Source organism: Pantherophis guttatus, chromosome 1 (genome assembly GCF_059756535.1).
Source record: "Pantherophis guttatus breed Tessera chromosome 1, ASM5975653v1, whole genome shotgun sequence".
Lineage (NCBI taxonomy): Eukaryota > Metazoa > Chordata > Lepidosauria > Squamata > Colubridae > Pantherophis > Pantherophis guttatus.
The window spans coordinates 224,133,609-224,160,188 of record NC_142063.1 but is presented as its reverse complement, the minus strand read 5'-3'; the positions used below and the strand labels follow the sequence as shown (position 1 = coordinate 224,160,188).

The 26,580-nt window shown below is 38.5% G+C and overlaps 1 protein-coding gene and 1 long non-coding RNA gene across 3 annotated transcripts in view; one reads left to right on the top strand and one right to left on the bottom strand.

Annotated features, from left to right (window-relative positions):
- Positions 1-26,580, bottom strand: part of PRIM2 (DNA primase subunit 2) — an 82,338-nt gene that overhangs the window by 10,912 nt on the left and 44,846 nt on the right. The window contains exons 8-10 of the mRNA XM_034436689.3: positions 17,013-17,080; positions 15,739-15,811; positions 14,252-14,437 (exon numbers count right to left, since the gene is read on the bottom strand). Of these exons, the coding sequence (XP_034292580.2) occupies positions 14,252-14,437; positions 15,739-15,811; positions 17,013-17,080 (327 nt within the window). The remainder of the gene's footprint in view (positions 1-14,251; positions 14,438-15,738; positions 15,812-17,012; positions 17,081-26,580) is intronic.
- LOC117676885 (uncharacterized) overlaps positions 15,250-26,580 on the top strand; it is a 42,260-nt gene continuing 30,929 nt past the window's right edge. For both annotated transcript variants that reach the window (XR_015731353.1, XR_015731354.1), the window contains exons 1-2: positions 15,250-15,339; positions 24,336-24,406. This is a non-coding gene — a long non-coding RNA (uncharacterized LOC117676885). The remainder of the gene's footprint in view (positions 15,340-24,335; positions 24,407-26,580) is intronic.

Genomic DNA, 26,580 nt, shown 5'->3' with positions numbered 1-26,580 from the left:
AGTAGGCATTATATTCATGGGATTAATATATTATATATTTATAATGTATCTATGCATATATATATACATATATATATACATATATACATATACATATACACATATACATACATACATACATACATACATACATACATACATACATATACATTCTTACTTCTTTGTAGGATTTATGTGTGTTTTTCCTCTAGCCAGGGGAAGGATACTGTAAAATCTCCATTCCCTCCCCACTCCAGGGGAAGGTTACTGCAAAATCTCAATTTCCTCCCAATCAGCTGGAACTTGGGAGGCAAAGAATAGATGGGGCATCAGAATTTTTACTATCAGTTCTCTGAAGTACACAAAATTTCCGCTACCGGTTCTACAGAACTGGTCAGAACCTATTTATATATATATTATATATATATAATGAAAAGCATTAATGGCAGAGAAGATATCTTGCTATTTGTTTGGAAATGCAATTTATTTGAGACGACATCATAACCTGACACCCAGGTCTCAGCAATGGACTATTTCCAAATGGTTCTTTGCAATAGACAGACTTCTATGTGTCAATACACAAAGACTAAAAAGAAAAAGCAATGAGGTGTGGCAAGAAAAAAGTATTAGCATCTTGAATGTATCTTCCAACTTTTTTCCCAATTATTTTGGGAACTCCAAACAATTCTGAAAGGTAAAAATTCTCCATATATGGGCAAGAGAATTCGGACAACCAGGCTACTTCAGGCTGAAAGCAGTTAACTTCTACCTCCAATCCTGGAAAGCATGATGGTCTTCAAAGCAGGGGTGAAATGCTCCCAGTTCGGATAGGATCAGGCCGTCCGGTAGTGATTGTGGCAGGTGGTTCGGAGAACCGGTAGCAATGGTGGCACGAGGCTCCGCCTACCCGCCCAGGTGTCATTACTTCCTGGTTTTAACCAGGAAGTAATGTTTTTTTTACCCTCTGCGCATGTGCAGAAGGTTTTGCGCATCTGCAGAGGGTCTGTGTGCGCATGTGACACACGCGTGAATGAAGTGAGCGTATGCGCGCCGCGCAAGCACTTCCAAACCTGTAAGGAAGGTAAGTATATTTTACCCCTGCTTCAGAGGTTCCATGACTCTTGTAGCACAATCCTGAGAATGTTTACTCAGAAACACACACACACACACAAACACACAACTTATTTCCAACAAGTATGCTTTTAACTATACTTTTGAATACAATTCTGCGTAGTATATAGTAAGTACTCTGATCTAATTCTTTCTTCATAGAGAGTGAGGAACCTAGTGGTGTAGCAATGGCCACACTGGTGAAGATCATCCTGCATTTTATGAGCCAATGTTAAATAATTCAAAGACTTTCACTAGATTTTAAACAACAATCTTCCCCCCAAAACAAAACAGGTTAACTGAGTTTGTCAGAGGAGTTCCATTAGAGAAACAGAGGAGAGCAACCAAAGAAGCTGTGAGTTCTGAGGGGTTCTGTGTTGCGCTGTGAGGGCAAAAAAGACCACTACTGTTGATTATCCAGCGGAGTAAGGGCAGAAAGTCTGAATAGCGCTTCTGCATTAGCAGAGACGGAAACAGGGATATATAAAGCAAGTGGGTCCTAGAGAGAAGCCAATAAGGTCAATCAATCAGAATAGAGCCGGAAGGGAATTGGAGTTCTTCTAGTCCAACCACCCCCCACCCCCACCCCGCTCAAGCAAGAGACTGTATACCATTTTGGATAGGTGACTGTCCAGTCTTTCCTTAAAAATCTCCAGTGATGAAGCACTCACAACTTCTGACAGCAAGCTGTTCCACTGGTTAATTGTCCTCATTGTTAGGAAGTTAAGAGAACTGAATTAGGAATGCTAATAGAACTGAAATGCCCTTAAGGGTGTCCTGCTTTCCCATCTAGCAACTCAACCATGACATCAAACTGGCTCTAAGTGCGTATAAATACAGGATTAAATGACTAATGCTCCAAACAGTACAATTAATTATTCTATCACATTATAAAAAGGAGATCCTAAATGAAAAGGCCTATAGCATGTAATAGGATAAACACCTGTACATTCGAATTAATAGGCAAGAATTTATTAAACAACTTCTCATAATCAAAGTGGCATGTGGTGATAAGGGACAGCAAAATGTAGTTACTTCTCTGCTCTTATCTTATTCCCCAACTGTTGTTCAGCAGCCCTATTTAGGATGATTTGCTAGGGAGAGACAAGCATAGGATCATCTGCAGGGCTGCAGGAATATTTTAACCACTAGGCAGGTAGTCATTCAGATCTGCTCAGAGCTGGACAGAAGTTAATACAAACAGAAAAATCAAGTGAAGGCGTTTTCCACATAGGACATAAATAAGCATGTTTCTAAGAGGTGAAGAGAATCAAAGGAAAAAGGCAGTTGTCTACCATCCCTGTAAGAAAGGGATGGGAAAAAGTGAAGAGAGATGAATAAAGGAATGAGAGTAAAGGATCAGAAGGAAAGATAAAGTCTCAGTAATTATTTTGCTACCACCTCTTATAAAACTAGAGAAAGAGAATGTTGGTACTATTTAATACAGTACAATTGGAACTATTGAATGAAGGAGCCTAGTGCTACTGATAAAACTTGAATCAACCAGTTTTTATTACAATTACCAAAATCACTAGGAATTTGAGAAAAGAACAGGCTTCAGTAGCTGTTGAGTTAGCAAACTAGAAGTGATTGAAAAGTAGCAAACAATTACTGAGGAGATTTCAGGTGCATAGATATTATATTTTGAAAGTAACTCTATTTTGCCTGCTACAATAAACTAAAAATACTCCAAAAGGTTGCATTATAAAGATTGTCACTTATCAGAAGAGTGTTTCCTGTAATCCCTCTCCAAATTATAGACTTAAATCCAAATGTTATACATTTCTGGAGTTAACTAGAAATGGAGATTTCTTCTAGGAACAACTTTTTCTACTACTAGAGTTAGGAGATCTAATGATGTTCAAGTAGCCAAATGATAAGCTATTATCAATATCTCTGCAAATAAAATTGTAAACTCATTGCCACCCAATTTTAACTTTCAAAGAAGTTGGACATTTGTTTGGCAGTTTATAATTTAAGAGTCCTATAGAAGTAGTAGGAGAAAAGCTAGGGTGTAAATTATATTTTTTAAGATTGAAAATTGTGCCATGATTTAAATGTTTTGTAGAATTGGATTTTTGTTTCTATTAAGCACTAATCAATTCAACATCTAACATATAACTCCCATCACATTTCCTAGTAATTATTCAGAAGAGATGTGCCTCTGACTTTCACAAGCTGGAAGAATTCTACATGCACATGTAATTGATTCTGATAGAAAGGCTTTCTTTTTTAAATAACAGTTTCCATATGGTACATTAGAAGACGCATTTTGATATAGCATTTATTAGCAACAGACATTACTTAGTTTCATTATTCAAGTTAAGGAAAACTGATGGGTTTTAAATTTTCATACCAGACTTTTTCTTTAACACAATTAGAATAAATTTGCACCATTATAAGCTTAAAAACATACATTAATAAAATTTCAAAGAAAATATGACTTTAGTCACTGGATAGCAATGAAATTTGGCACTATAATTTAGAATGAACACATATTTCACTTCAGGAAATTATGAATAACTTTCAACACATATGGTATATAAAGAATAGGGAAATTGTTTTCTTGTCATTAGAAACCATTTCTTTGCTACTGAGTTTTCTGGTTGAATTTTTTCAGAAGAAGCAGTTGGTGGAAACTTGACTTATTCTAATTCAAGAAGGGTATTAAAACTTGTCAAATGTTTAAATTAAAATAATAGTTAAATAATAACCTGGTGTTAAGGAAGAGTCTTAAAAAAATGGCAGAGAGTTAAATATAGTCAGCAGAAACAGACTACATAGATGGTGTCACTAAGGAGGATTTGGATCAAATGACAATGGCTTATACTTCATAAAGGACTCCTGGGAAGAGATGGGCTACATCTTATGATGATGAGGAAGTGTCAGGCAGGCGGTACCCAGTCTCATCAGAAGAGTCTCACAAGAGAACAAAAGGGCCAAGGTAGCAAAGAGGGGAGCATGCAATCAAGGATTAAGTTCAGATAATTCAAACATAAGGAGAGAACCTGGAAGTCAAGAGTTTCTCAGGAAATTACAACAGAAAAGTCTGTAGGTACTGCCATTCAAAGCCTCGAATATTTCTATATAATGCACTGAGTATTGGAAATAAGCAGGGAGAATTAGAGATTCTAAGTCAGGAAGACCAATACAATTTGATGGTCATCCTTGAAATGGTAGGATAATATCTGTGATTGACTACAACTTGCAAAGCTACAAGTTCCTTAAAGAACAGTCCCACTATAATGGTATGTGAGAAGGTTATTATTGTAAGGTTACGGTAACCTTACAATAATGGTAGGGTTACTACTCATGGTTTGTGTTTCTTGTGTAGACTATCTTGAAGGGCCGACATCAGCCTTCCAAGTCTGGAAGCACCTCTCCCCGCCTCTATTTTTATTTTCCAGAAAATTAGAGAAGTTCCTTTCCAAGATGCTTCCCATATCCCTTTTCCCTCTGTGGGCTGAGATGCCTTTTGCATGACTGTTATCTATGCTAGAATTCTTCCTCCTGTCTCCCAAGGTCATCCCCACATACCATTACAGCAAGGATGTCAAACTGGATTTCTTAGAGGGCCGGATCAGCATTGTAGTTCTCCACAGGCTGGCTGGGGGGGGGGGGGAAGAGGAGATGGGATGGACACCTCCTGCAGCACTTTGCTGGCCAAAAGACTTTTTAATCGTTTGGGATTTTTAAATTGATTAATTTTAGTATTGCATTGTTGTATTGTTTTTATCTTGTGAGCCGGCCCGAGTCCTACGAGAGTCCTACAGGAGAAGGGCGGCATATAAATTTTGAAAAATAAATATATAAATAAAATGGGGCGTAGGGGAGCAGTGCCCTATTTTGGCCGGCAAAATGTTGCTGGAGACCATCCAGGCCTAAAACAGGCTGTGTGGGGGCCGTGCATGGCCTCCCATACCCCATTTTGGCTGCCAGAGGCATCATGGGCCGGTCCTTTGCTATTTCCAGGCCGGCCACACGGGCTACATTTAAGCACCCCGTGGGCCAGATCCAGCCCACGGGCCTTGCATTTGACACCCCTGCATTATAGCAACGGAGGACTGAAAATGTTGCATGATATAAAAAGAAAAATACGTACTTGCATAGAATTCTAGGACCAAAGTAGGGAAATGCCCTTGAAATTGTATGGATAAAAATAAAAGGAAAGAAACAAAAGTGCTATCATCACGGGAGTTTATTATGGACTACCTGAGCAGGCAGAAGACACAGATGAGGCTTTTCTGTGTCAGACAATCAGTCTTTCAAAGAGGCACGCAATCCCGATAATTATTTCAATTATTCTGACATCTGAAGGGAATTCAATTCTGCCAAGTTAACTTTGTTAACTCCAACAAATTCTTGTCCACTCTTGCTGTCAATTTCAGTTGTCAGAAGTTGGAAAAAAAGAACAAGTCTGCTATCTGTGCCTAATCCTCACCAACAGGGAGCATTTCAAAAAAACAAAACCGACTGGTATGGTAGAGGAAGGTGATTGTGTTATCCTTGAATTTATAATATCAATGGAGGAGAAACTGAGAAAAGTCAGATCTGCATATTGCATTTCAAAAGAGCAAATGTTGATAAACTTCAAGGGAAGATAAGCCAGATTCAGTGGCTTGAAGCTCTTAAAGGAGAAACATGTCTAGGAAAACTAGAAAATCCTACAAAGTGATATAGTAAGAGCATAATTATAAACAACTTTTATGAGAAGGAAAAGGACTCCAATGCAACCAAAGTGGATACGCTTGGAGCTCTCAAAGATGTCGGACAAAAAAAAAAAGAAAGAAAGAAAGATCTGAATAGAAAATAGAACCCTAACACAAAAGCCGTCTCAGGAAATTATAGGAATCATATCAGAAAGGTTAAAACTCAGAAGGCGATGAAGTTTCCGATAGATACCAAAAATAACAACAAAAATTTTCTATGAATATCTTGGAAATGAAGGTCAAAGAGAACACAGATTCACTGCAAAAACAAATTGTTAAATTGTTAATGGGGACAGAGTTAATGTTATCCTCAAAATGGCATAAAAAATAAATAAATAAATGAACCTGCATGAAGGGCTTTATCGGCCTAGTTAAACTAAATTGTTTTTAAGGGTAGAAAGAGTATAGAGAGGTATTGTAAACGGTATTAGTCTAAACTCTTTTAGCTATGTTAGTGTAAAACTTTTAATGTTTTCTTTTTCTCCTCTCATACTTTTACTTTGATTGGCTTACTACTTTTATGTCATTTCTGCTCTCTGTATAACAGTACTTATCCAGGCAGACAATAGCTTAGTACATGGCTTTGTAACAAAATCACAGCAGAAATCAACACAACATGCATCCCAAATTTGCATTTATTACTACCTATGTTATTAATTTACATTTTAAAATATCTATTCCTATAGACCAGGCATCCTCAAACTACGGCCTGCAGGACAGATCCGGCCCGCCAAAGCCATTAATCTGGCCCGTGAGGACCATGGGGCTGTTCTGCCCATATTGCCACACCCACCCCCGGCCCCCACCCTTCGGCCAAGTGCAGGACTTACATTTGCGAGGGCCAGCAGAGTGCTTCTGGGGGGGCAGGGGAGGCCAAAAACAGGCCGCGCTTTTTGCCAGCCAAGGAAAGAACTCAAAGATTTGCCAGGGACTTCAGTCCACCATCGCTCCATTGGGGGGGGGGGGGAACTGAAGGTCCCAATGGGAGAGGCTGTGCCTGCTGCATAATTACACCACACAATGCTTTGTGGAGGCAGCTTTGCTCATGAGGAAAGCCCGCTGGAATGGCAGCGGCAGCACACATGGCTGCAAGAGGAAGAGAGGCCAGGTGAGACCCAGACGTTTTCCAGCTCACCTCATCCCAGAAGCATCAACCTCACACTCTCCCCTCTTTGCTAGCAGTTGCCCTGTTTTTCACACGAGATCGCCCAGGAGTGAGGAGGGAGAGGGCCTGCCTTTCTCTTGCAGCCACGTGTGCTGCCGCTGCCATTCCAGCGGGCTTTCCTCATGAGCAAAGCTGCCTCCACAAAACATTGTGTGGTGTAATTATGCAGCAGGCACAGCCTCTCCCATTGGGACCTTCAGTCCCCCCCCCCCCCCAATGGAGCGATGGTGGACTGAAGTTCCAGATGGGTCCCTCGAGAGTGAGGGAGAATAAAGAGGAAAAAGCCAGCAGGAAAAAGGCTCATTTGCTTGCTTTGTTTTTCCATCTCCCCTCTTGCAATGAGGAAGGGAGCTGCATGCTAAGTTCTGCGGGGTTTGCGTGGGGGCTGTGCAAGGGGCATAGCAGGGAGATGCATTCCCATTCCCACTAGGGGAGATGATCTTGTTGGCGTGGGGGATTCCGGAGACTTGGCTGGGGGGAGGGGGAAGGGAAGGGCCGGGAAATGCGCCTATTGTGTGGGTTGCTTTGTGGTCTGTTGGCGCCGTTTTGTGTGGTTGGCCATGCAAAAGGCTGGGGCCGTCACTTGCATGCATGTGGTGTGTGTGTATCTGGGGCGCAGGGCGTTGCGACTGGATGGTTGCTATCCCAGGGTTTTTTTGCTTTGGAGCCCGATCCGATAGGTATGGTTGTGATTTATGCAGCAGCAGCAAAGGGCAGGCCGTCATGTGGGCAGCTGGATGCATTTTGCATGCAGGCTGATTCCGAAGCACGCTCCCTTATAGGACTGATTGTAGCGAACTTGTTTGCTTGCTTGCATATATGTACGCATGTATGTGCTTTCTCTTTTAAGGGGTGCTAGCTTTGGGATTTACAGGATTGCGGGTTGATCTGTTCCCCGCCACGTCTTCCTCCTCCTCTCCTTTGGGATAGTGCTGTGCTGGGGTGCTGTGTGCTCTCAGGCCTCCTGCCCACGTCTGCTTCTGTGAGGCAAAAAGAAAGTCTTTGCCCACGCTCTCCTAGGGCCCTGGTCTTGCCGCTGATTCGAGTGCGTCCTCCGCGGACCACTAAGAGCCTGAAGGGGTGTTGGCGCCAAGGCAGCCCATGTCTCCCGCTGCTTTGAGCTCGGAGCTGTAAACCACATCCATTTCTAGCTGCAGTGTACTCATGAGCACCGTTGGCCAGGACAGGCGGGGAGAAAGGTGAGAGGGCAGCACAATTGAGGGGGCAGGAGCCAGGTGCGGGCAGGCAGATTAGAGGACGCTGGCAGATTGCTGGCTTGCTTGCTCAGCTTTTCGCCACCCAGAACACGCAGGCACCTAATGACACCTGGGTCATGGCTGCTGCTGCTGCCTCCTCCCTGTGCACATTGAGGAGGCCGAGCAGCAGCGGGGAGAGCGCGGACCTCCTGAGCCGCAGGAAGCGGCTGCCAGTGATGCGCTCATGCGAAGATGTTGTGAGCGAGGAAGCTGTTTGTTACATTTAAAAGTAAATGTATTACTTTTGGGGACACTGCAGGAGTGCCCCGCCTCCCCACTGGCCAGCTAGTCTTCAGTGCATGGCTCGGCAGCCTCCAGATGTCAGATTCCCACCACCCAGCACAAGTTCAGGGGTTCTTCTCCCACCCCCCGGGACAGAGGGAGAGGGAGGGAAAGAGAGAAAGAGATGAGAGAGAGGGGGGAGGGAGGGAAGGAGGGAGAGGAAGGGAGAGAAGAGAGAGAAAGGAGAAAGAGGGAGGAAGGGAGGGAGGGGGAGAGAGGGAGAGAGAAAGAGAAGGAGGGAGAGAGGAAAGAGAGAAAAAGAGGGAGAAGAGAGAGAGAGAAAGAGGGAGGGAGAGAGGAGAGAGAAAGAGAGAAAGGGAGGGAGGGAGGAGAGAGAGAAAGATACAGAGAGATGTTGTTTGTAACCTCCTTGGGGCTGAGAAGAATTGCTGCAAAACTGAGTTTTCTGAAGTGGACTACTAGACTCGTAAACAATTTAAAAAATGATCTAGTAAAAAGAAAAGTCAAACAAAAGCAAATAAAACACCCCCAGAATCAAGACAAATTAAAGTTTAATTTGTGTGTATTATTTAATGGACTGCTAAATTGGCAAAACAGACTGCTAAATTGGCCACACCTACTTAGCCACGCCTACCCACTCACATGACCACATAGCCACACCCACCCAGCCACTCTGGCCCCTCAACAGTCTGAGGGACCATGAAGTGGCCCCCTTTTCAAAAAGTTTGAGGACCCCAATATAGACTCTAGCAACATAAAATAAAAGCGGTCCTAAAGTATAAGTCTGACCTCCTATTTAAATAACAAAAAAACAACTCTAATGGACACGTAACCATCACTGGATCAATAACTGAATGCCCTCTGAAAAAAAAGTGCTCTTTTTCAGCACTTCTTTTTCAGAATGTCAAGAGTTAAACATTATTTCTATAACAGGTAGCTTTCTTTACAATGAAAACTGACTAGATATTTTAATAGAACTGTATTAAATATCATCTGGCAGTTTTCTCGTAGTTTATTTAACCATGAGGTTAAGTAACCATGTCAATTACTTACAAAAAAAAGAAAGAAAATGTTTTTTGGGGGGGGAGGGAAACCTGGTGTAATTTAACATGCATCTACATTAGCTACTGGGCTTAATTAAAAATACATCACTCTTTTAAATCCACATAATTATAGTCCTTTGACAGCCAGGTTGGTGTAGTAGTTAAGGCATCAGGCTGGAAACCTGGATAACACAAGTTTCTATAATAAAATATAATATAATATAAATCTATAATAGATTTTCTATAATAACCCTATCTAAATGCACCACCGAGAGTTAGTATATAGGGTATAGTAATTAAGGTACCAGTCTAGAGATTGGGAGACCGTGAGTTCTAGTCCTGCCTTGAGGACAAAGCCAGTTGGATAACCTTGGGCCAGTCACTCTCTCTTAGCCCTAGGAAAGAGGCAAGGGCAAAACACTTCTGAAAAAACCTTGCCAAGAAAACTGCAGGGACTCATTCAGGCAGTCTTCAGAAGTCAAGACTAACTGAAAGGCAAACCCCAATAAAGCATAGCCCAAAAGACATTCTTATTAATGTATTTTACTCTTTAGCTAAACCAGAAGTCTTTTAAGGTCCACAGGGTCAGCTTTCTTCAAGAACATGTATACATGCATTTATAAACAGCACTAATACGGGAAAAAATGACATGCATTAATCTCTGGCAAGAGGACTGGAAGAATATTCAAAATAATGTTTTTCAAATAGCAGTTTGGCTCATAGTTCAGTTAACAGATAAAATGTAGTTCTTTCAAAAGCACGACAGCCCTTCCTGTTAATTACTGTGTTACTGGAAGCAGAAATTTGAAGAGAAATTTGCAGAAACTAGACCAGGGGTCTGCAACCTTAAATACTCAAAGAGCCATTTGGATCCGTTTCCCACAGAAAACAAAACACAGGGAGGCACAAAACCTGGGTGGGTGTGGCCAACTCGATGTCACTCACTTCCACCAGTCACATGACCCCACCCCCAGCCACACCTACCCAGCCGGTCATTAAGGCAGAGAACCAGTTGTTAAAAAACACTGGGAACCACAAAATCCTTTTGACATCTCTCTCTCTCTCTCTCCCCCCCCCCTTCTCTGTATCTCTCTGTCCCTCTGCCCTGGCCGCTTCTCCATCCCCCACCGTCGCCCTTACCTTCTCAGACCAGGCAAGGAGTGACGAGGAGGGGAGGGCAAGGGCTGGGGCTTAGCAACAGAAATTTGGGGCTAAATTTGGTTGTAAATTGAGGATTACCTGTATTACTTTGTACAGTAATCTCAATTTTTAATTGTTTACTTAATGTTTATAACCTACACTGGATAAAGAATTCTTTTAAATAGAGGGAAGATAATACGATTCACGAATTACAGTATGTGAACCTTAAGGCACTCAGGAACTCTTTTTTGAAGAATGTATCTGGAAGACAATATGCCTTGTGTGAAATATTTATTTCAGAATAATGGTAATGCCTGAAATAGGTGCTGGGCCATGTATCGAGCAGTATTAAGTATATATTTAATTGATGGCTACTAACAGCTGAACAAACAAAACATTTTGATTAGGGTTGTACATTGCTTCACATTAAAGGGCAAAATAAGGCAATGTGAATAGTCCACAACATAAAGCAATTATACCATTTCCTAGAATTATCTGATTGCCTACTCTGATTTTAATTGTTCATTATTTTATGGATATTGGCTTTACAGGTATGTTTTTTGTTTTGTATTTTTTTTTAAAAAAATCCTATATTTGTATTATACCAATAGAAAGGTGTGGTATAACTTCAAGAAAATTTAAATTAATCTGGAGCTGAAAGTTTGCAAATTCTTCATGCTAACTGAGGAACTAAAAGAATACTTGAATTGAGAATGTTCTCTCTTGGTTTGCCATGTATGAAATTTCTGACAGATGTGGCACCCTAAGGAAGACATTTCCACTAGATTTTAAATGACAATCAGAAACATCAGGGAGCAAGTACTTTGCTAGACAGTCATGACTTAAGTTAAAAAGAGCTCTGTATGTCATTACAACTGAACTTATTTGGGTAGTAAAGCAGCAGCTAGGGCACTGCTTTTGAAAAAGGTCTAGCTATTCATTATAAGATGTTCAGCATTTTATACTCATTAGAACTTCTAAGACTGGAGATTATTTGAGTTTACTTGTGAAATGTTACCTCAAAGACTTGGTTTTTTAAAATTTCAAATCTTTTAACCACTGAACCACTTGAAATCGTAGATTACTAGAGAAGCCTGAAACTGCTAAGCTTCAAACACTGCTGGCAAACAATTTTTATCTCCTGTAAAGTAGAGAACCGAAGACAATGTGTGATGATAACAATCAAATCCAATCATATTTATCTTCCAGCAGAGTGGACAACTTTACCAGGACAGATTCTCCATCCACTCTGCAGTACATCTAAGGCTGGGGTGTCAAACTCAAGGCCCCAGGGCCGGATCAGGCCCGTGGGGTACTTAGATCTGCCTCACGGAGCCGCCCTGAAAATAGCAAAGGAGTGGCCCGCAGTGCTTCTGCCAGCGAAAATGCCTCCTTAGCTCCTGCAACCCTCTGCCAGTGAAAATGGAGCTCGGGCGCCCATTTTTGTTGGCAGAGCACTCGACCACCATAGGCGCCCCCGACAGGAGTGAGGTCGAGCTGGCCACACCCACCCTGGCGCCTCCACCCCAGCCCCCCAAGGTCAAACACAACCCTGATGCGACCCTCAATGAAATCGACTTTGACACCCCTAATCTAAGGTTTCTTAAAAACTGTTTTGAAAAACCATCAAATAGGATAAAATGTTATTTCTTTGTTGTAGCATTTCCAATTTTTAGGAAGAATAATTATTTCTAATTGTGTTACCAGAATGTTTGAGTCCAGATGTATATTGTTGTTTTATAATGAATAATCTCAGTTTTACTTCAAGATATATTTATTTTAACCCAAATTACAGACTTGGGGAATTTGTATGTAAGAATCAATTCATTACTGTGGCCTATAAACTCTGCAAATAAGAGGGAGAAAGGGAGGGGGGTCAGAAAGCCAAGGTGGCACAAAGGTTAGAATGCAGTACTGCAGGCTACTTCAGTGGATTGAATATCACCGGCTCAATGTTGACTCAACCTTCCATCCTTCCGAGGTGGATAAAATGAGGACCCAGATTGTTGGGGGCAATATGCTGATTCTGTAAACCGCTTAGAATGGGCTGTAAAAGCACTACGAAGCGGTATATAAGTCTAAGTGCTATTGCTATTGCTTGTTGAAGAGTCCTTCTCTGGGGGACTATCACCTACACCAGGGGTATGAAACTCATGGCCAGCAGGCCAGATGCGTCACATGCTGGCCATGCCCATGTCCAGTTTAGCGAAGGGGGAAAAAGTTGTGGTATGTCAAGTGATGATGCCATGACAACGCAAGTTTGACACCCCTGACCTACACAGATGCCAGCAAAAGAACCTTCTTGGCAATGATTGTTTTTGAAACAGATGACTCCTTGATATCCAGTCATCCTCCACCTTATTTGTGGCTTATGGCTTTTAAAGGGACCTGAAAGGTTGACCCCCACAAAGAGGGGGTCAACCTATTTTCCAAAGCACCTGAGGGCAGGACAAGAAGTAATTGACGGAAACTAATCAAGGAGAGAACCAACCTAGAACTAAGGAGAATTTTCTTGACAGTAAGAACAATTAACCAGTGGAGCAGCTTGCCTTCAAAAGTTGTGGATGCTCCATCACTGGAGATTTTTAAGAAGATATTGGATAGTCATTTGCCCATAATGGTATAGGACAGTGATGGCGAATCTTTTCGGCACCATGTGCCAAAAAGGTTGCATGGAAACAGCATGCACGCGCACGCATGCTTGTCGGGGCTGCGCTCCAGAAAAGCCGAACTTCCAGGTTCTAGCACACATGCATGCCCGACGCTCAGCTGGCCGGTGTGCATGCACCGGCCAGTTTTCGGCACTGCCACGCATGCAAAGGGATCACACTCTAGAAAACTTCTGGATTCAGGTGCACATGCGCCCCCTACAATCAGCTGACCGACACGCATGCACACAGCGGTTTTTGGCACTGCCGGGCACATGAAGGACAGCTGATCGTCACACACGCATATACACCAGAAACCCGGAAGACAAACAGGCAAGGCCGCGTGTGCAGGGCAGCATGGCTTTGTGTGCCGCTTTGGGCACGTATGCCATAGGTTCGCCATCACGGATATAGGACCTCCTACATGTGCATAGGGTTGGACTAAGGTCCCTTCCAACTCTGTTATTCTGTATTCTAAAGACTCAGCAGCTTAAGAAGCCATTTGAGGATATAGACATTTGGCCCTGCAACTGGCCCTGTTATGGTTTGTGGGAAGTCCATGTTTTAGATTTTTTATTTTATTTTAATACTTACTGTAGCATTCTGTAAGCCACTTAAGAGTCTCTGGATATCAAGCAGTAGAGAAGCATTAGTAAATAAATAAAATAAATATAGGCATCACTACATCATTGCTTTTCAACATGATAAATAATTCCTATTTTCTTTTTGTAATCTTTGTAAACATAAAGTAAACTAACCATACAAACTTATAATGAGAAAAGAATCCAGATGAGATCCAACCGTGCAGAGAGGATGAGAAAGCAACTGCTGCTTTTGACTTTAGTGTTTATGTAAACTAAACAGATGTTTTAGTGTGCACGGACATTGCTTGTGGACTCTAGAAGTGTTCCGAAGAGAACTCTTAAGAACTGAGCATTGTTCTCACCAACCCATTTACCTTGTCTGCATCTACTTTTCCTCTGATGAATTCAGATTTCCAGAACTGCAGAGCTTGCTCTAGTGTTAAGCCAATGCCCTTGAGAAATAAGCCATATTGCATACGGCCTCCATGACGGAGATGATGGTTATCACGCAGAGCTTTGTGGAGCTGGCGCATGCAGAGAGGAAATGATTTAACCGAAAGCTGTAACAAGAAAACTTGGATTAATGATCTGCTGACTACATTAATTTAAAGGCTGTGTTTTGATCACCAATCAGAAAGGTGAAGAGTTAGAGAAGAGAATATTTGCATACAGTAGACTACGGAGACAAAGGAAAAACTTTATTTCACTATTTCAATATACTGTCAACATCTAGTTCTAATTTTTTGGGGGCAAACACAAGAATAAATGGAAAACAGATGTTAAAAGATATTAAAATTGTATTAATGACAGTAAAAAGCATAAATCAATATAAGTAATTAATCTAGAGTCTCATTCTATTTTGATAGCATCTTTACTATCCCTCCCTCTAATATATTCTAAATTAATGTCACAGATGTCAGTTATCTGGGACTATTTTTCTGTTCATTTAAAGCTGTTTACCATATTTACTTAAAAGGAAGACAAGGCTAAATTTGATTGCCTACCACTAATATAGGAAGCACTCATAGGAAAAAAAAGATCAACACAGATAAACATTTCTGTGCATTTCTGTCTGGCTTTCCTACTTTGTCAACTTTGATATCACTGTCAGCCAAACCAGTTTTCTTAACTGAACTAGTAACCATTAATTAAAATTAATTTCTTGTAAAATAACACCCCATCACCTGCAAATACTAACCAATTTGTCCCATAGAAATGCATGCTACAATATATACACGCACACTCCTTCCTCTTTCCAGCAAAACAAGACAATAACAAATATTGGCTGATAAGAAATATGAAGTAATAGTTTTGAAACCAGATATAGTAAGTCCAAGAGATAATTTTTTTTTTTCAGGCAGCCAAGTCGGGCCAGGTCCTCTGACTACTGTGGAAATTGCAGGAACTTAAACTGCAGGAAATTGAACAAGGGAGTGGAAGGGATGCTTGGGTGATTGAAGAGGTAAGTGGATAACTTTGCTGGTCTATTACTATACAGCATCAACTGAGGAAAGGTGCCCCAGTGATGATATTCTGGTTTTCTCTTATTAGCTGTTGCCAGGGATTAGGGTTCAATGCCTGAACCCCTCACAAACGGGCATGGGCTTTACTTATGCTTTACTTATGCTCCTGAGTGTTACTCATATTCTCTTCTTGTTTCATGTATTTTAAACCTACTTACATTTATTTAAGCATACATTGTTCTATGAGTTATGTTTTATTCTTCAATTCTTTGTATATAGATCACTGTAATCTCTATATGAATGTTGCCATCAGTATGTTTGAGATACCATGAATACACTGTGATGGATTCGCAAAATTATTCAGTTTAACTATAGTGAATTGGAGGCAATATACTTACAGCATCAATTTGTTCCAATGAAATTTTGCCTGTTGCTTTTTCAGTATTATAATCTGGACCAACATATGCATGGCTATGATGTGGAAAAAGAAGAAAAGAAATAAATGTTATTTGTTGAATTAAAAAGGGCATTTTTATTGTTACCATGAGAACAAAAGACCAAGTGTTTTTGTTTACATACATTTTAAAAATATTTCAAAACTAGTGTTCAAGAAATAAATATGACTTTAAAATAATTATTTCACCTTGGAGAACTTAAGAATTTTTCTTTATATAAAACATTTCTGATTATTCAGATTAAATTCTGAATAATTTGTTTAGAAATATTTCTACAGTTAGAAGATTAGAGTTCAAGTAGAAGCAGATTATTTGAATTAATGAATCATATGAAAACAATTGTTGAATACTTCTTTTGTAAAATTCAGGTATAACCTCTCAGATGTTTCTAATTAAGGGAGCCATAAAATAATAATCTTTTCTTGAATTTTTAAATTGATTACATTACTTAACACTGTGTGGAACTAAAACACAAAGATAAATAATATGCAGCTATAGTTCCATTATTACGTTTTTCAAAAGGTTTTGAGTAAAGGGGAACATAAACCCCCTTTTTCAAGGGCAAAATATAATTTTGCAAATGTGAGCCAACGATTACCTAAGGGAGATGTCTGAAGTGTTGACTGGAAACAGATGTTGTATGTCAACAATATTGCTAATTATCCGCCATGGCACGTTCATTATGTAAAAACACTCAAATTACTTCCTCGTTACGGATACAAGCATTGAAATAGTATCTTTGAAGATGAAGTTGCAATGAATCCATTGCCAACTTAACCATTCGTAAATAAAAGCTTATTAATATCTGATTTATTCTTTTTTTATTTAAAACACTTTTATTGCCTTCCCCTGTAAATTCCATGGTTTGCATAGTCTAAAGAACAGTAGAGTGCTCTTCTGTATATGAGCTCCTCACGCACCGTGTCCCCAGGATTAGATTATTCTGCAGGCAGAGCGGATGGGCCCAGTTATGGGAAGAAATAAAACAATCCCATTCTGCCTTTGGGCCAGAACACAGGACCGATCGATCCATCAGGCGCAACGCCTAGACTCTACAAAAATGAATTCACATTTTTTAAATCCAAAAGAATAAAAATAAAATTCCCTCAGCTACTCAAACCAGACCTGATTTGTACAAATGAGTTAGACTGTGGGCCTTCAGAAGCAATGAGCCCCAAAAGGTCCACTAAATTGAGGTTCTACTGTGTTTTCATTACCTGAGGTGATTGAGCAGGGGTTGAAGTCTCTCGTCAGTTTGTACCATAGGCAGGGATCGTGCTGTTAGCTAAAAATGAACAAACACAAAAAGTCACAGAGGAGCAATAACGTGTGCGTGCACGCACACACACAGAACAAACGTGTACAGTGTTATCCGTGAGACAGAGATCTTATTTCCTAACTCATCAACCTGATACAGAGTATCAGCTTTTCACTATGCCTTTTATCTTCACTCTCTTGTCCTGCTGATCTTGTCCTCAAGAAACAACAGACATTATCGCTTTTCTGTCATTGTTACCGTAACTCCCTCGTGAAAGTCGGCCTGGGACTGAAATAAATAATTTGTCCATTACATCCCATATAAGCATCTTTGTTTACCATTGATGCAAACAATATGCATTGTTAGTACTCAGTAATTTATGATGGACCAGACTGATGCTTAATAAATTAGTTTTGGACTACGTACTAGTTCAAATCCTTACCAGTCACATTAGTAAAGACAGATATAAGAAATGCATCTGGTTGACTGGTTTTCAGTAAAAGTATGTTGTGCTTTTCAGTGTTGATCGGGATCATCCAATTAATAACAAGACAAGCAAAGGATAAGCTTGACCATTAACCATTTTCTTTGATAACTGACAACATTTTATTATGCATTTAGTTCCAAAAAAGAACAAAAATGCAGTGTCCTGGAACAATATCTCTGCATTTCACACTGATCATGTCAATATAAAATATACACCATGTCTGTTAAAAAGTCAGAGATTCACAAATCACAAGAGAGACTACATCAGCACCAAATCCTGTTAACCAGCAATTATGATAATGAGCTATCATGTTTCAGTGTGATAATTTCTTTTTTTTGTTAAGTGCAAAGAAAAATAATACATAAAAATGCAGTTGAATTATTTGCATTCAGTTATTTCAAATCTTCCTTCACTCGGGAGATAAGAAATGCATGATGCTAGTGTTGAGAGAAATATCCATCTGGTTCAGTTCCAAGCCGGGAGAAAGACACTGGAAACATGGAGGCTGATTAAAAAGATAGTTTAATGATGAAGCAGAACTACATGGATGGTCCTGGGCAGCTGATCACATGGAATTGAGAGTGAGGAGTATATATACCTTCTCTTGGGCTTTGCACTTGAGCTTCCTGTTCCTGTGCAAGAACATGTATTCTATTGGCTGTTGTCAGACTCCCATGGTATCATGTGGGTCATGTTTGTCTGAGTCAAGTTTGGTTGAAGTTTTCTGGGTGATGCAATGTCCTTAGGAGATTGTGCAATGTAGTGAGCTCTGCTCCTAAATAATCCTATTATGTCCTGGAGGGTCATGTCTTGATCCCATCACCCTGGAGCTGAAGGTCTTTTGTCATGTAGATAGGCTGGCCCAGTCTTGTTGGGGCTATTAAGAAAGACTTCGGGGCTGCTTTCTGTCTTTAAAAACATGTTTCTCCTTTAGGAAAATATAATATTTTGGCTTTTTAATATTTCCCAAAATATTTCCTTCTTCCAGGAGAGGGGAGGGTGCTAACTTTGTACACTAGGAAATTGTGGATTTCCCCCATTCCAAAAAATATAAAGCACAGGGTTGGGGTGGGGGAAGAAGATTTTAAAGCATTTCCTCTTCTAGTTGTTCTTCCAGATTCTGTTGTTCTTGTTGTTGTTGAAGTCATTTTTATTTCTGGCATGAGAATGAGAATGGTGTCAGAAATTTACCCACAGATCCTTTTAGATGTTTCATGTCGCATATTTTATTCTGCTTCATTCAAACTGGAGCAAAGAAGACTTTGCCAAACTCACACCCACCTACAAATCATGCTGGTTTGTAATGTTCAGCACCTTAGCCGGCACAAGTGGCTTGGGGTGATCGGAGTTGAGGTAAATCACAATTGCAAGACTCTACGCTGGAGCCAACTCATATCCAAGGATGTGCTAAGCATTCTACTCTCTCACACAAGGGTTACTTCAGCATACACCACTCTTCAGCTTTCAGCTCTTTCAAAAAAATTCCATAGTTGACTTTATCACATAGTTTCCTTAAGTCAACAATATGTGATAAGCTTTCTTTCTCACATGCATATATTTTTCAGTGACCTGCTGGAGAACAAATATCTGGTTTGCACATTCCCTGCCTGGCAAAACCCCACATTGTACCTAATTTTTTTTTTCTTATTATTTTCACTTCTCGTGCCCTTTCAATCAAAATGTTGCCAAATATTTCCCCAGGGATATTTAACTAAGCCTTTGGTAGTTTTTGCATTCCCTTGCTACCTTTTCTTTTGTATAAAAGAATAATGGCATTTTTTCTATCATTAGGCATATACTGGTATATAGTCTTCAAATATATATTTCTATATATATTTCTATATATTTCTATATATATATATATATATATTTCTATATATTTCTATATATTTTTATATATATATATATATATATATATATATATATATATATATATATATATATATATATATATATATATATATATATATTTAACAAGTCTTACAACCACCCCAGAAATATATTTAACATTTCTCTGGTTTCACCATCTATGCCTGCAGTCTTACTATTTATCTATCTTCTCACAACCTTTATGATTTCTTTTCCTGCTTGTCAAGAACAGTTTAGCCTCTGGGATAACTTTGGACCAGTTGCTTTTTTCTATAAAGTTTGCTATTACAATAAAATGTTAGGGCTGGAAAAATGCAAGCCCCTCTGAATTTCTGGGAAGGATGGTAATATCTCCCAATCAGAAAGCATTAAAGAAAAAAGAAAAAAACACAGATAAATTTAATTGTACAGAAAACCTAGAAAGTAATGCAGAATTTGTGATAGGAATGTGTTAATCAAGTCTATGTCTGTGTATGAATGTGTGAGAGAGAGAGCACATGTGCACAGACACATGCATAATTTATATATGTGATTGCACTGTTGAAACTAATTTGCCTGCATGTAATGCTTGATTTAAAAATATACAATTTTCTATCTGTGTTTACAAATTACATCTTCTTCACAATTCATGCTCCAGGCTTAAAATAAATTAAAAAAACCCATACAGTACTTTTGCCCAACAGTTAATATGCAATTTGAAATAGGTCACACTGAGTGATTGTTTGGCATGTAATACCAAAAAATGATTGATCAAGAAACAACTACTTTGTTAATGTTGAAGCCAAATGTCACAATGCAAATATTATGCAACCAGGGAAATCAATATTAGACCACAGTTTTGAATGCTGGTGTGCTGCTACAACTAGATAGTTGACATTTCAATGCTGATCCATTTTTTGAATTTGATTTCAACCTTTTAATATCTTTTTGTTCTTGAGAAATACTGAAAATTAACCACTATTTAAAAAAGCTATATTTTAAGGCTGTGCATTTCTAGATATTGTTGCTCAACTTCCAACATATTAATAAAAGTAATAGTATTCCCCTTTAAAGAATTGGCTTGGGTTTTCTTAAAGGAAAACCAGAACCTTTTATTATGAAGATAAATCGGATGATTGAATAAGCAGCTTTAGTACAAAGTTAAGAAGTATTCAAGCTTTGGTTTCTCTGTCAATTCACAAAAAATATCAGCTGTCTGGAGTGCATGAGTGTAATCTCAAAATCTCTCTTTAATACAGAGAGAATTTTCAGCAGTCTGGATCCCAAATCCAACTGCCTCCCATTGTGAGCATGGTGTCAGTTTGTCATTCCCTCCCAAGTCCCTTAATCTCCTGATGTGGAGCTGACTCTTCTATTAACAAAGAAAAGAAAATCAATGCATTTGAACATTCTACAAATGCAAATCAGAACAGAAACATAAGTACTGAGACAGAATTACTAATAATATTCTATGCAAGATTATTACATTTACAATTTAATGATGACTGAGTATTTCAAAATAAAGGTTTAATTCCTAGTGGATTTGATATTTGAGCCTAAGTAAGTCAGCAAAAAGTTCCTCCTTGTCCTGCATTAATAGATTTGGAACATAATTATTACTTCACAGACCCAATATAAACTTGCAATACCAGATCCACCCACAGAACAACCTACAGGAGAAATCTTATTATGAACAAAAATTGCATTCCATTATTATATTTCCGTGCCACTCTTTAACATGCTGCAGAACAATTTACGAATTAACATTCTGGACTATACCCATTGCTTTTCCTTCCAACCTGAAAAACACTTACAACGCTTGCCATTTTATAACTCTATTTAATCCTAATAAAATTATTCTTTGGGGTTTTTTATTTTAAAGTAGCTGTAAACACAAATTTTCTTAGAGCTTTAATTTCTAAAAAAAAAAAATCATTGCAAAGTCTTTTTTTTTCTTCTATAACTCAGTATATGATTATTCTTGCCCTGTTTTCATAACTGCAGACTTGCTGTAGCTTACAGTTGTTAAAATTTCATTTAGCTTGTGACAAGCCACGGAGGGAGGGAGGGAGGGAGGGAGGGAGGGTTGATTAGATATATACATTTAAGATTAATTGCAATTTTCTAAAAATGGTATTAAATAAAGTAAATGTATGTAACTCACTTAGGCGCCAGATTATTTTTTTCTGATGAAGGATTTGGTAAGAAAAATTCTTAGAAATATTGTAAAAATATTTATGAACCATAAATTCACACAGTTTAGCCTTGAAATTCTATTAGTAGCACTGTCTCTGATTGTACTTGATTCATGGTTTTCCCCACACTCTCTCTGTAGCTGTCCCTTCATCCTATTAATTAATGTTAAGGCAACTGAATTCTGAATCTGCAACACAAGCCCAAGCTTAACTACATACTAAGCACACACTTTTGGACTCATTCAGGTGTTTATATGAACACGTGGACAACTCGTAAGTGGAGAGAGAAAGGTGCTCTCTATAATGATCAGTCCTTTATCCCCCACCCTCAATGTTTAGTTCAGGAGCTGACTATTGGGAGCTGTACTTGAATTAGCTTGAACAAGTGCAGTTACCAGCAATGTAAGGTCCCTAATGAGGATGAAAATGGCAGTCCATATTCAAGCATATAGAAATATAGCTTTTCTTTTAAGACAACCTGCCTAAGAGTTTGTGTGTGTGTGTGTGTGTGTGTGTGTGTGTGTGTGTGTGTGTGTGTGTGTGTGTGTGAAAATGAATGGAGGATGGAGAGAGTAGGAGCATATCCGAAGCAAGACAGGCAAGACACAACAAAAAAATATTATAGAAGACCCAAATGGACTAGAGTAAATTCACATAAAATATCCAATAAGCAGCAGAAAAGTCTTAGATATATCTTAGATATTTTAAAAGACAAAAACACAAAAAATGTGAAAAATAGCAAAACAAACCAACCAAAAACCCAATGCCATGAGTATCATGCAGAAAAATAAAATAGGGAGGTCACCTAGAGAAGAACTCTGAAATAAATTCCTACTGTCAGGCTATGGGAATATACACGTTACTGTCATGGAAACAATACCATTGTATCAGGGTTTGATATGCCAAAATAGTTTCTATTTAAATATCAACCCAGTCTGTACCTGCTTTGTTTTCTTGAGATTAGCTATGTGCTGTTGACGGAAACGTATATATCTAAAATTCTGCAAGGGCAATATCATTTTATTTGTTTTGTTTTTGTTTTGTTTTTTTTAAAAAAAAAACACCTTCAAATATTTGACAAGTAGAATTTTCAAGCCAAGAAAAAAGTTTTAAATGTTGGAGTGTTCAAAATACATTGATGCAAAACATATTTTATTTTAAGAAGCAAGGATAAATGGGAAGATACTTGCTAAGGAAGATCACAAGTTGTCATTTCAAAGAAAGTAAATGGTTACTAATGCATATTGTCTTATTTTGAAATGCAACAATTGTATCTGGTTGTTTCTAGCCAAGTACCAAAACAAATGATTATTTTAAGCATGACAGAATACATATTTTTCCTCTTCATATGTAGTAAATGTAAGTAGGTTTAGAAAACTAAGCAATCATTAGATCCATATTCAGTATGTTCTATTCCACAAATGTCTTGACCGTAGTCTTTTTTTTTTTTTAAGCTTCCATCTAGAGAGATGGAAACGGCAAGTATAATTAAAATAGGTTCAGGAATTTCTTGTATGCGGTTTGTCACAACGAACACATTTTGTTCTGAAACTGCCTGTGTGATGGACAGTGAAGTAACACAATTTGCATTTAATAGATTTAAATAAGGCTGAATAAATCTTCACCTTTATGTGACAAGCAGTCAAGACTGACAAGTAATGGTAGGCAGGTAAAAGTAAATGAATAGAAATTTGAATTGCCCTTGCCACTTATCTTGGTCTTGTATGTCATGAATCCAGCTCAGGAGGGAGGCATCCTGAATTTCACTATTCAGCCACTAAATGAAACTGTCTCCCTCAAAATGATAGTTCCACTACAGCAGTGATACGTATCCTCATTTTAATTAACCTAATGGTCTATTCACCCACAATACTTGGAGGTCTTTTTCATTACCCTGAATTAACATTTTCTTTCCATTAAATATCAGATAAAAGATACCAATTGCATGCCTGGTTTACAATTCATTTAATCAGCACCATTTTTTAAAACTCAGCAATAGCAACATACTTAAAGAATTCAAGGACCGGAATATGTAATGGCCAGATTACTAATAAACCAAAATGAACACAAAAGAAAAGAGACAGGCACTGAATCTTATTACAGAATACTTTTTCATTAACCACGCTATAATTCTAAATCCGTTGTCATTCTAAAAGTATACAATGGTGGTGTTATTTTAGTAAATAAACTATTATTGCAGTAGATGTGACGTTCAAAAAAAACTCTTAGTTTTTGAATACTTTTAATCATTTTTCCCTCAAAGGGTATGGAATGAGGGTTTAGATTTTTCAAGCTATGATGTCAATCTCAGATTCATTATTATCTAAAAACAATAATGTGTTTTTCATCTTTACCTCGCTTGAGTTGTCATCCTGCTTTTCAACATTCCTTGCCATTATTTGCACCATACTTTAAATATAAAGTAATATTTAACAATATACTTTAAATTTGGGCTCATATGATTCAGAAGAATCAAGACGGTGCATTGAAAAATACATTAGATACACAATATCTATCTTTTCCCTAACAGCAACTAATGCTCTCGTCCCAGAACTGACAGGTTCCCATCCAACAGTGTTTTCCAACCTGGGCAGATACCAGATCTATTAACTTGAAGTCCCAGAATTCCAAAGCCAGCACAGCCATTTGCTGAGAAGGGTGAGAATTGCTCAGTTTAGGAAACATTGCTATGAAAATTTTCATTAGAGATGTAATTGATACGTATCAGACACATTTCTCTTATTGTTTTTAGATAGTTCAGACTTCCCAGGGATCCATCATCATTTGCATAGCTGATTATGGTCAAGGAAAGACACCAAACTTGTGAGTATCTTCATATTCACATTATTGTGCACATTATTATAAAAGTTTCTTGAGAAGCATAAAGGATAAGGATTATGAAAAAAAAAAAAACCAATTAAGTTTTCTTTGCTGGAATACTCTGGTTCTGAGGAACCAAAAGGACCATTCAGGCTGGCAATTGGCACAAAGATGAAAGCGTTGCTTCAAATTTTCGAAAAGCTAGTTGAATTCCTTACTCAGGAACTTCAGTGAAATAATGTTATAGCTACAAATTAAGGAGACATGTACTTGGAAATCAGAGATGTAATTCTGTCTTTCTCTGCAACTTATGAGGCTGGCTAAAGTGGTAACTCACTTGATATAGTTCAAGAAATAATTATTATGAGCCAGCAAGCAATTTGTCTCATGTGCAAGGATACATTAAGGCCATTTCTCTCGTCAAAAAAGCAAGAGTGGTAGTCCAGCCAAGATAGGAATTGCCTCTTAATTTCATTGCTTCAGTACAGATATTTTAAATTAAACTTCAAAAGAGTGATAATTTAAAATAGATATCAAAGTAATATAGTGTGACAAATATTAATACATTTTTGTTTGTTTCGCAATTTTTATACCATTGGTGCAAAAATTAAGTCATTCATCATAACATTCATTGATATGCTGTGCATCTCAGGGCCGCAGAATACAGGAGAGGAGGGTTACTGGGCGGGGGGGGCGGGGGGGGCAGGATGGACTAGATAGGCTTTGGAGACTGCATCCAGTAGTATTCACCAGTGGTCCCCTGGAATGCAAGAATGAAATTCTTGCAACTTACCGTATTTTAAACTTAAAATAATATTTAACAATATACTTGTTTTCCAGTTCCAGGGATAGGGTTGGAGAATAGTCTGGATGCCAAAGTGATGTGCTTGTATATATGTGTTTGGGAAATTTCCAGTAATTAGTTTGTGTAATGTATATATAAAGCCCTTGGTCTGATCCAGCCTATTGTCTTTATGTTCTGGTGTTATTGCCAATGAAGGGGAATGCTGCATAAATAAAGTTTTTATTGAAAATCCATGACAATCTATTATTTCCTGTTCGTTCAAGTTCTCCAGCATATTCTTACACATATTTATTCAAAAAGAAACTATTATACACAATGGCATGTTCTAGACAGGTTCATAAAGCTGCGGGTTTAAATATATATTTTATATCCTTGAGCGCTGCTTCATCCACTCCATTTGGCTCAGTGAGTTTTTAATACCTCGAGATATTAAAACTTAAGGTAATAACCACAAGTTTCATTTATTTTTATGATAGGTTCAATAACCTGACTCGCAAAAGATGTTCTGTCACAGAGCAACGTTTCCAAACTGTGCTGTGGTGCTCCAGGGTGCTGCAGCAAGCTCACTGGGGCACTGTGGGATATTTTACATTTTTGAAGGAAACGCAGCAATACCCAACATCTGTCGGACTATCCACGAAGTATTTGCTTGAGGGGGTTCACAGTTTTAGCCTAAGGGCCCTACGAAAAAAATTACTGAGACACTACGTGTGCTATAAACCGAGAAGATTTGCCATAGAGCATAATTTAGAAACCATAATAGCTGAATTCACACATCAAGCTAAATCAAAATTAAACAAATCACTTTATATGCAAATGAAGTCACTAGCAATAATAATTAAATGCTATAAACACAATTTTGATTAATTTTTTTTTTTGATAAAACAGTTAAAATCACATCAACTAAATGAAACTGAAAAGGTCTGGTTCAAAAGCAGGTTTTAAATCCTTTCCTAAAAACAGAAAGGTCACTCATTCCATATTTTCCATAAAAGGCTCTCTCCTGTGTGCTGGACAAATAGAACTTGGAAAGTGAGTGCATTTTTAAGAGGATTTAATATCCAGACAAGCTCGTATTGAAATACACTCTGCCTAACATAATTAAATATCAGCTGCTTTTGCTTTTAAGGTCAAAAACAGAAACTTAAATTGTGCCAGGAAAATAAGTGACATCCGGGTTAGAAAGTTCCAACTTTCTAACGTGCATGTAATACATTACAATATTTGTACCAATCAGCAAAAAAACACTTCTATTAGCTGAAGCTTGCAGCCCCTCCTAAAAAGATACCCCTCACAATTTTGCAGTCAGGAATATAAGTCAGGCATGGGTGACTCTGGTGAATACTATCCAGCTTAGGAATGATATCAGCTA